General features: G+C 36.6%; 1 protein-coding gene across 5 annotated transcripts; it reads left to right on the top strand.

The window, feature by feature from the left end:
- Positions 1–1,357: 1,357 nt before the first annotated feature.
- LOC115689805 (uncharacterized) lies at positions 1,358–10,832 on the top strand. 5 transcript variants are annotated; one of them, XM_056307699.1, is made up of 14 exons: positions 1,359–1,599; positions 1,963–2,306; positions 3,058–3,232; positions 4,921–5,004; positions 5,080–5,321; positions 5,434–5,653; positions 5,932–6,011; positions 6,238–6,322; positions 7,678–7,809; positions 7,904–8,017; positions 8,139–8,186; positions 9,331–9,415; positions 10,025–10,081; positions 10,226–10,832. In XM_056307699.1, exons 2-14 carry the CDS (start codon positions 2,077–2,079, stop codon positions 10,267–10,269), a joined length of 1,596 nt encoding a protein of 531 aa, XP_056163674.1. In that variant the 5' UTR covers positions 1,359–1,599; positions 1,963–2,076; the 3' UTR covers positions 10,270–10,832. The 5 variants fall into 5 exon arrangements, 3 of the variants coding, with proteins under 3 accessions (XP_056163674.1, XP_030471823.1, XP_030471828.1); XM_030615963.2 differs by having other exon boundaries at positions 1,360–1,599; positions 1,927–2,306; positions 8,136–8,186; XM_030615968.2 differs by having other exon boundaries at positions 1,360–1,599; positions 8,136–8,186.
- Positions 10,833–11,587: the final 755 nt, after the last annotated feature.

The following is an 11,587-nucleotide window of genomic DNA, read 5'->3' on the forward strand; positions in this document are numbered from 1 at the left end:
TTTTTTTATCCATTGTAAATTCAAATTGAGTAGGTGATAGAAGTCTGGGGATGACAATCACTAAAAAATACTAACTAGTCAAAATGAGCTATGTGGCACAATTATAAGATTGCTTGGACCAACCCCTCTGATCTCTCCCGATCCCTGCCAATCCTTTCTTCACCTCTTTCTCTTGAAACACGATTGCGACTTTAGAGCCCTTCCCCATCCCTCTCAACAAATTTCGTTAAAGTATATAATTAAGCATATGATTTCAAATTTTTATTAATATCACAAAAAACCCCAAACTAATACACCAATAACAAATTTATCCAAAACTAATTTTTTGATCACAAAAAACCCAAACTGATACATTTATGACAATTTTACCCTCTATTAGTTTCCGTTAAATTTTACAGTCAAATTTCTGAGTTGGATGACACATGGCTATTGACGAGTATACCGATTTAGAGTTTTACCCTCCATTTGTCACAAATATACCAGTTTATGATTTTTCGTTGTATTAATTCAATTTAACGGATGATAAATTTGTCATAAATGTACCAGATTGGGGTTTTTAGTGGTCAAAAAATTAGTTTTGGGTAAATTTGTTACGGATATACCAGTTTGAAGTTTTTCGTAATATTAACCCTAATAGAAATTAAAGGCAAGGTAGATCTTATTAAAAGACCAATTCATATATACACCTCGACTATATGATTATAGTCCATACCGATATATTTTCCTCCGATAAGCAAACTTTGCCTATCCACAATCTATATAAATAAGCAAAATAAATGACTCCTTATCCATAAATCCACCATGACTAACTAGACAAATTAATTCTGCCCGAAAAGAAAAGCAAGGCACTAAATAAAGGTTTAATACCATGAAAAACATTAATATGGTATATTTGTGATAAATTTACTTCAAATTAATTTTTTGACTACCAAAAACCTGAAATTAGTACACATGCGATAAATTTGCCCAAAATTAATTTTTTGACGATAAAAAATCCCAAATTGTTATATTTGTGATAAATTTACCATCAGTTAGTTTCCTTTAAATTAGATTAATATCACAAAAAATCACAAACTGATATACCTGTAACAAATGACCTAAATTGGTATATCCGTCAATAATCATGTGTCATCAAACTCAAGAATTTGACGGAAAAATTTAACGGAAAGTAATTGAGCGTAAATTCATCACATGCGTATCAGTTTGGGTTTTTTGTGATCAAAAAATTAATTTGCGATAAATTTATGGTAGATGTATTTTTCGTGGTATAAATCCTTCAATAAATAAATGGAAGAATTTAGAGCGAGAACATGGAGAACCTATAAACGCGACGTGCATGCAAGTTAGAGAGAGAGAGATAAGATAGGGAGAGAAGGAGAGAGATTCTCGCGGGAAGGGAAGGAAAGGAAGAGGGAAAAGCGAATAGTCGTCATCGGAGTCATCGGAGCTCCTTTCTCTCTCTCTCTCTCTCTCTCTCTCTCTCTCTCTCTCTACCTCCTCCCAATCCACCAAATTCGTCGTTGTCCTCCTTCCCACGCTTCTCCGTCTGGTTCGAATCAATCCCAGAATTCTTGGGTCTGATCTCTTCTCTTGACTCCGGTAAGTTGCCCCTCCTTTCTCGCTCCTTCGATTTCAATCGCTGTCTGTCCGTTGATGCATGATTGACCCCTGTTCGCTTCGCTTCGTTTTCGATCATGGGTCTGGTCCCTCCGTGTCCGGTTCTTCGTTTTGTCGAGAGACCACGATGACCATGATGGCTGAATTGCCTCCTCCTCGATCGGCAGATGCTGCTTCTGTGTCATATTTGATTTTCTTCTGCTTTGTTGGGTCCTCGATGCGTATGGGATTATTAAATTTCTGGCCGTGTTTCTTTACAAGGGGTGTGCCTAGTACAATTTGGCCGAGTTGATTTTGATGTTGTGGCAGGCCGGCTCGTGTAATTTGGCATCTTTTGGTCTCCAGGGACATCTTATAATATGCATTTGCGCATTGGGGGTATCGTGATGGATGGTTGGTAGGTCGCGTGATAAATAAAGTGAATTCTTTTTTGGCGGGGGGCAGGATTGAGGTTGAGGAATGGATTCGGCCAGGAGTTGGCTCCAGAAATTCCAGCCCAGGGATAAGTTGAGATCAAATACGAAGAAGAAGGAGCCGGGTGGTTCCGGGAGAGAGGATTCGAGCGTGCGCTTGGTGTCGGGGGATGAAGCGACCTCAAATGTCACCAAGCAGAGGGTCGCGGCCGCCAAGCAGTACATCGAGAACCATTACAAGGAGCAAATGAAGAATCTGCAGGAGAGGAGGGAAAGGTATGGACCGAACCTCAAATAGAGATAGAGATAAGTTCTTTGCTCAGAGATTGAACAGAATGCTCTTTCTTTCTGAATTTTTGGAATTGTTAGAACAGATGAATGGGTTCCTCTCTCTATATTGCACCTTTAAGGTGCAGTGGTCCTTTATTGATAGATCGTAACAGTATCCGTCATGGGAAAGGTCGATACCTGCTTTATCCGTATCTTGTTATGTTCCAGCCATTTCACTCAAATGTATATGGGGCCTCTTTCCAAGGGCTTTCGAAGTATAAATGTCGACTTTCAATTTCTCCACATTATAAGGAATCATTTCGCTTTTTACCTGAAGTATAAGGGATCAGCTTAATGATAGAAACCTAATTAGCTTATAGACTTAGGGTTAGTCCATCTCTGAAAAGAAAATTTTGTGGGGGATGAAGTTATGCATGACCTGAATTATGGAGCTTGTCTGGACATTGTTCACTTTTCATTGTAGATTTCTTGAATTGGCAATACTGGTGTTTCTCAAATCTTCGGAGTAGGGTCATTTCCTTTAGCAACCACTTAATTCATTACCAAGAATAGATTTTTTCACATGTATTCTAGTTTTTCTTGCTTGGTGTCTAAAATCATTATATGAATAGTATCTCTTGAGGAGTTTACCAATCAAGTCATTGAGAGGGTTCCGATACTTGAGAGCAATCTGATTCTTGCTTTACTCTTGACTCTCCTTCAAGTTGCTTATTTGTAATCTTCACTTTTCCTCTAGACGAATTTTTTTGGAAAAGAAGTTGGCAGATGCTGATGTCTCTGAAGAAGATCAAAACAACCTCCTCAAATACTTGGAGAAGAAAGAAACAGAGTACATGCGTCTTCAAAGACATAAAATGGGTGTTGATGATTTCGAATTATTGACAATGATTGGAAAAGGTGCATTTGGAGAGGTGATTGTTCTATTCTTCTGTTCCTATTTATGGAATGTGATGGTTCCTTCAACTATTTCCTTTCTCGATGGTTTTGGCAACTTTTCCCCCATATATATATTTTCAATCGAACATGCTAATTTCATTGACTAACAAGAGATCATTTATGGATACTTTATAGCTTTGCTTCTCCCTAAATCAAGCACGCAGTTAGTTACCATTGCATGAATGTTCTTGTGATAATTCTCATGATTTCACTTTTTACTTACTAATGTGTATTGAGTCTGCAACTTAGAAAACAAATTGAATAAAATATGTTTCTGAAGGACAAATGGAGTAGTAGCATTAAGTTCATAAATTTTATTTCTCCATAATCAAGAAAGGAACATTATTGCTAGAAAACTTATTAGGATGTGTTTGGTAGTCTGGAATTGTTTACTAGAGAGATTAGGATAAAATAAGAAGTACCTCAAGTTCCTTGACAAGAGGTGAGAATGAAATATTAGAAATAACGAACACCAAACGATCGATGAACCTAGCAAAAAGAAACAAATGATTGGTGAATTTCCTTGATAAATTTACCCAAGCTGCTTGGTCAATATGGATGAAACTCCACTCTGAGATACACAATGGTGAGATTCTGATACCAGCGGCATTTCAACAAAGATAGAGCAATTTAGAGAGCCAAATGGCATTACCAGGGATATGAATGGATAATCTTATAAAGAATGTCCCAAAAGGTAAGTTATGAGATTTGGCACAGAAAGCTCATACCACTTAGCATTATAGAGAAATAAGAAAATTGAGCAAATAGAAGCAAGCTCCCAATCATAAAGAATTCCCGACAAAAATGGGATTTGAATGAACAGCTTTAAACTTGCACAGAAATAATCTGATTTGAAAGTATTCTGGTCAACTGAATGTGTGTTCAAATTCCTGTTAGTCTGAAGTTAGGAATTGTAATCATGCTTTAGTTACCGATTATTTACAATTTATATTCAATGGCATTGTATGGAATTAACAGGCAATAACAAAAAGTTAAGAACTCAATTGACCGTGGATAATAAATTAGTGAATTCATTAACAAAGAAAAGATTGTAATTCAAAGTTCATCAGGCATCATTTTCACTCTTGATGTTGTAGATTAGGTTCTTATAAGTGTTGTGGTGTCCAATAGCACTAGATGCTAGCGGTTGTTTAGCAGGAAGTTTTTAATGTGTTGAATTGATATAGGGTGTTCCATCATTATGATGACATTGATCTTTCTATGTAGGAAATTGATCCTATTAGAATATTCTGTACTGTTAAGAATTTAAAATAGTGAAGAAAAGGTGGAACTGCAAAAGCTGCACTGAGTTGCTGCTTGAAAATCAGTTTTTAACCCCTCCATCTTTCATTTGCTTCTGGAGTTACTGTAGATTTTTGAAAGCTAAAGCAGATAAAGGCACTGCCAAATAGTTATATAATCAACTTGGATATAATAGGTTATGATAGTTTATCACTCTACGTGAATCCCGTAATTATCAACATTACTGGTAAACTACGTTAAACTTTATTGACTTTTACTATTCATATTAGAAAGAAGTTAATATATTTAATATACAGCTATTGCATGTAATGGTTTCTTTTATCCATATTCCTTCACCTTGTATGTCATTCTTAGCTTTGGAGAGATAATAGACAACAGTATTTTCTGCTTTGGACTTCAGGTTAGAGTTTGCAGGGAGAAGACAACAGGTCAAGTATATGCAATGAAGAAGCTCAAGAAATCAGAGATGCTTCGTAGAGGCCAAGTAATGTTGGAACCTATGTCCTACTCTTGGTTTAGCTTGTATTTTCATTCTTATTGTTCAATTTTGTTATTCTAGGTTGAGCATGTGAAAGCCGAAAGAAATCTGCTTGCAGAGGTTGACAGCAATTGCATCGTCAAACTATATTGCTCCTTCCAAGATGATGAGTTTCTTTATCTTATAATGGAATATTTACCGGGTGGGGACATGATGACTTTACTTATGCGAAAGGATACCTTGACCGAAGATGATGCCAAGTTTTATGTTGGGGAAACAGTTTTAGCTATCGAATCAATTCATAAGCACAACTATATTCACAGGTTGGTGTGAGATGTCTTATTTTGCATTTCTGCTGATGTTATACGTGAAAGAAAATATCCTTTTATGTGGCACAAACTTGTGGATTTACCACCTTCATGTTCTATCTTCCAGAGACATCAAGCCTGATAATTTACTACTAGATAGATTTGGGCACCTAAGGCTGTCAGATTTTGGATTATGCAAACCATTAGACTGCAGTACTCTGGAAGAAAAGGATTTCTCAGTAGGAAACAATGTTAATGGATCAAATCAAATTGACGATCGTCCTGCAGCTCCAAGACGTACACAACAAGAGCAATTACAACACTGGCAGAAGAACAGGAGAATGCTTGTAAGATCCCATAATTACTCAATATAATTTGATGCAGCTCTGTTTTTTGAACGACTGTAGTAGGGGTTTCCTTCTCACTTCAGGAGCACTCTTATAGTAGTCTCTCTTATACTTTCTTATATGGAAATGGAAGGGTGTATAATTCCAGCATAACAAGAATTCTGAGCACTAATCTTGATGATTTTGCCTTTGGCCTTTTTCAATAGTAGCTCTGATTCACAGTCTTGGTATGAAGTTGTGTAATTTGGTTTATAAGCTTAAATCGTCTAATACTGTAGGCTTATTCGACTGTGGGTACACCTGACTATATTGCTCCAGAGGTTTTGTTGAAGAAAGGTTATGGGATGGAATGCGATTGGTGAGTATTCCAATTCGTGTAATAGAAGTCACTATACGAGATTAATGAAGTTTCTTGCTTGTTGGACATGTCGTCTTTTTCATGGAGATCCAATTGAGTTTCTGCAGCATGCTTTAGATAATCTAAAAGTGCATTTGGCATTTGGAGAATGTTACTTTCACTCTTGGTTTTCATTTTGCTGGATCTATTTAAGAGTTACCTATCTGTGTGGACTATTCTTTTGAAGGTGGTCTCTTGGTGCCATCATGTATGAAATGCTCGTGGGGTATCCGCCATTTTACTCTGATGACCCAATGTCTACTTGTAGGAAGGTAAGCCATGGAGCCATTCAATATTTTTTTACAAAAAGGCCATTTACTTCGTCTTAGTTTTGTTTCTTTCATTTTTATACATCTATCACAAGTTCTGTTGAAGAATGTTTCCGTGCTTTCACTTATTCTAGGTATAAATTATCTACCAATATATACATGTGTTTGTAAGTATTCATGATTCTTTTAGATTTTTGTTTTTCTGCACAACGAAGTTGCTTCTTTTAATCCTTTTGATATGTTTGACCAAAAAAAAAATATCAGCCTGTAATGCTCTGAATGTGTAACATCAAGTTGCTTGTCTAGTTGGCTACATAGCCTTGTGCTACTAATGTGACTTTGATGACTGGCCACTGATGTGATTTTGCTGTAGTGTCCATGCCCTTAGTGGTAGTGGAACTTATGTTTCAAGATTGTGGTGGAATCTCTCTATTTTGTTTCTTGGCCATCACAAATTCACTCCATTTTGTAATCTATGTGCAGCCTGTGAGATCAACAATTAATAATATGGTCTGGTATGAATTTACTTTGCACAAGATATAACTTATTACTTCTTTGGACCCTTGTGAAGAAGTATTTAAGAATTGAAATAGTTCATAAGAAAGGCTTTCAAGTCAAGCTTTGAATTCGCTTGCATGAGCTAGTTAGGCTCTCTTAAACTACTTAAGGTTTGGGAAGATTTTCCGGTATGTGTACTGGAGGTTGAAAGAAAAAGGATGGAATTGGACTACAAACTATAGAGTAGTAAATGAAGAAGAACTGGGAGCAAATCAATTTAACATCATGCACTGGCTGTTTCTTGCCTATTTAAAAGATTAAACAGTAGGAAGGTTTGTTTCATTCCATTGCTTTACTCTTATCTATGAGGAATTGGCGGCGAGAAAGGCCTACTGTCAACAACTTTGGAATTGTTTTTTTATGAAATTGTTGAGGGACGTTTTGGATCTGTGGTGGTAGACATATTGCATTTGAATTATTTGTATGGTTAATATTATCAGTTGGCAATATGAGTATCTTTTTTATGTGAATTGTTTCACTGGTTTCAATTAAAGCATCTTGAACATCCAAGATCTTAACAAAAAGGTAATAATATAACATTTAAATTGAACATGGCAATCGATTGCACTATATAGTTGACACATGAAAATTATAGAAAAAGAAAAATAGGCGAAAGGTAGTGGGGAGTTGTTTCTCTTGTCATTTGTTCAGTTAGTGTATTTAGGTGATACTTCCAATACTAATGCTTTTTTGTCTGTTTGTGTGCTTTTCATTTATTACTTCGTTTGGGTCTGGTTGCCTGCATTGGGCTTTTGTTCGCTTGCTTTACAGTTTCTTTTTTGTGTGTTCTATTCAAGCAGATTGTGAACTGGAGAACTCATTTGAAGTTTCCTGAAGAAGCAAAGCTTTCTTCAGAAGCAAAAGACTTAATTAGCAAACTTCTGTGTAATGTGAATCAGAGATTGGGTTCAAAAGGAGCACATGAAATAAAGGTGTTGTACGGTGTGTTCTATTCTAAGTTCTCGCACCCTTTCTGCGGAATGAATTATAAGTAAGAGATTCATCCAGCTGGTTCTCCATTTCCAGGCTCATCCATGGTTTGCGGGTACTGAATGGGATAAACTTTATCAAATGGAAGCTGCATTTATTCCTGAGGTTAAAGATGAGTTGGATACTCAAAATTTTGAAAAATTTGAAGAGGTAAACTTGTACTTCATCTTCACTTGATTTGCATATTTGTAGTAATGTTTCCTGGATCACCTACTCCATTGGCTTCTCATATCACTTATGAGATCTTCTGCTTGTTTCTTTTTGGCAGCAGTCTGATACTCTTGAACACTCATCGAGCAAAGCAGGTCCATGGAGAAAGGTGAGTCGAACTCTATAGCAATGTCAAGATTGGTGTTTAATCAACGCATATTGTATCATCTCTTTTGCATATTAATATTATATGTTCTGACGCACCCTTTTTGCCTTCAGTTTCTCACTCATACCATGATGATTGACAATCTTTTGAGATACAATGATAATACAAACAATAAGTTATTTGAACTTCCAACTTGAACATAGCTTAATGTTCCTGTTCTTCAGATATATAGACAAGCCGTTAGTGGGACCTCAAAAAATTAGTTTTCAAGTTATGTCATCCTTGTTATATTAGATTTGCATGAAGGCAAGGACATACAAATTGAATAGTTTACCAACATAGGTTTGAGCTTAATCTTGAATTCTGTTTAGGAATGTTTTGCATTAAAGTTGAAAATTAAGACCTGTCATAATTCAACTTCAACTCCCCATGTCTAAAAATGTACGAATTCACTTATTCTAGTCTTAGAGTGAGTCTGCTTTTATGTCTCTGCCTGTTCTCTCTTAATTTTAAGTTTGGTAGAAGTTTGTTTCAATACAGGCACGTGCATCTCTCTCTCGCTCACAACCCAAACCTCCCCCACCCCCCCCCCCCCCCCCCCCCCCCTGGACAGAGCATGTCTGCATCTACATGGGTGTCAAAGACAGCTTAAATTGCTGTGGATCTCCAGTGCTATTCCGACACCATGCAAATTTACTGTTATTGTTGTTAAGACAATTCTTTGCGATACTGATCTGCAAAGTAGCGGTGTAGCATATTGATCCTTTAGAAATTTTGTGTTTGCCATTGACGCATTTAAAAAGTGGTTTGGTTACCCTTATTTAGCAATTATTGTTATGCTCCCAGAATGATATATTAATTTCCTAGTTAAGCTTTTGTTGTTCTTGTACTTTATTGCGGTTTGTTACTGTAGACCTAGAAATAAGAGACATCTTCCCTGCTACTAGAGCGAGCATATCACAATCTTGTAGCTGCCAGTTTGTCACTTGTTGATCGTAATTACTCCACTTAGTATTCATTGTTGAGATTTCATGCTGATCGCCTCTCGCTTTGCGGTTGGCCTTCCAGTTTGAGAACTGCTAATGACAAACAAGAAAAGTATATATTAACTTACCTCATTTTGTATAATTTTTATTGTGTCTTGCAGATGCTTTCTTCTAAAGACATCAATTTTGTTGGATACACATACAAGAACTTTGAAATTGTCAATGATTACCCAGTCCCTGGGATGGGTAAGTAATCTCTCTCTACCTGATAGATGAACTGCACTGATTCTATAGGAACCGTATTTTATGTCACAGATTGAAATTTTGATAAGATTGTGGTTAGCAAAGTTTTGAGGGTTAATTTCATTTTATTTTTGAAGGACAATGATCCAATGAAATTTCTATATCATGTCATATAGACAATGAAGGTTCCACTCCTTTTTGTAATTATGACGTAAATAAAAGTTCCCACATCAAGGAGCTTGGATATTTGGGAAGTGCTAAACTTCATAATAGTCCAGAATTACTAAGCTATTTGAATCAATAGCCTTATGTGGTTTCATAGCATCACGTATAGGCTTAGGTTTGAAATTTTTCTTCGTTACCTATGGAGGACCATGGGAGGTTTGAAATTCATTCGATGGATTTTTTTCAAATTCTGGTTATTTAAGTAGAGAGGTTCTCGCGATACATGGATTTTTGATGTACCACAGTTGGGTGCATCAAAACAAGCCAGTCCCTGGAACGAAATAGTCAGCTTCTTCTCTTTCTCTTTGCCCCGTTTATTTCCCCTTGGCACATTGCTCTAGTGAACTAAAAGAAAGATGAGGTAATTTATTTTGATTTTCATCTCAGCCGAGTTAAAGAAGAAAAACAGCAGATCGACGAGGCCATCCGTGAAGACACTTTTTGGTAAGTCATCCTCATCTGCGGTAATTGTATAGTAGCAAGTAGAAAACACTCCTTTTTTTATGCTTCGTCTTTTGTAATTTATTTCGAGTGCAACTGGAGACTCCTTTATGACTCATTTTCCCTCTCGGTCTCGGAACTTGGCAGAGGAAGAAGAGTCGAAGTCTTCTGGTACCAGCATTGACGATTGACCTGGTTGAGGAAGCGATTACAGCTGAATACATAGGAGTTGTGATTTCACATAGTTGCGAAACCAAGCATGATCGCAGGGTCCGAGATTACACCACAAGCTAATTTAGCTAGGAAAGAAATTAAGTACTGAGCAATGATCACACTCATCGTGGATATGATATTTGCTCTAAGTCTCAATCCCTCTCACTCCTGGGGAATCGAATGGATCGTCTTTTTCCTACTGTAGGTGAACGGGATGGGCGCATAGGATCTCATTTCGGGGTTTGATTTGGTCTGAGATGTTCGCGGAGGACTCTGAAGCCAGTCTCAGAAGAGAAACTAACGAGGGAGGCATCTGAAACTTCCCCTCAACATATCAAATTCCAGATTTCTTTCTTTTTCTTATCTTGTAACATTTCAGTGTAACGATAGTGAGAGTTGCACTATAAGTACGGGAGATACAAACATTGGAAAGATCTAAACTTGGATGTGGGATGTGCGAAAGTCTGTTTCACGTATTGTATTATTGTTCATAGTTGGAAGCTTGAAAATAAAGCCCTCGTCAGCGTGGTGCTTCGATCTCTATCTTTATCTGACCTCTCCTTCCTTCCTCGTCTGTTTTTGCGTTTATTGCTTATTGGGATAGTGACACAAATAATCCATGAACTTTATTTCAATATGCAACGTGGTCCTTGAACTTTTAATTTATCCAATATGGTCTTTTAACTTTAATCCAATATGCAACGTGATTCCTGAACTTTTAATTTGTTCAATGGGGTCCCTGGACTTTTGGTACATGTTCAATATAGTCCTTGAACTATATAAAATTGTTCAATGTTGCATTTCCATTAATTCAAAAGCAAAGACATTATTGAACATTTTCATCTGGTTTTAGGACTAAATTGAACATGTATCATAAGTTTAGGGACCGCATTGAAAAAATTGAAAGTTCAAGGTTCACATTACACATTGGGTTAAAATTCAATGATAATATTAAACAAATTAAAAGTTTAGGAATTACATTGCACATTTGGCCATAGTTTAAGGACTATTTGTGTCATTTTTTCTTGCTTATTTTCCAAATTTTCATGGGATGTGGCATGCACGTAAAGACTAATTTGGCATAGGGAAGGTAAGATGGAAAATGGGTCAAACATCCACCGTTAGATAACGTGGGCCTCAATACGATGTAGTAACACATGACTTGGGCTCATATGAATAGGACGGATCCAACATGGGAAAATGATATAAATAATCTGTGAATTTTTAATTTATTCAATGTAATTTCTGAATTTTAGCCCAATGTGCAATGTGGTCCCTGAACTTTCAATTTATTCA

This window comes from Syzygium oleosum, unplaced genomic scaffold (genome assembly GCF_021117445.2).
Source record: "Syzygium oleosum isolate NSW1041296 unplaced genomic scaffold, Sole_v2.1 Sole_v2.58, whole genome shotgun sequence".
Taxonomy (NCBI): Eukaryota; Viridiplantae; Streptophyta; class Magnoliopsida; order Myrtales; family Myrtaceae; genus Syzygium; species Syzygium oleosum.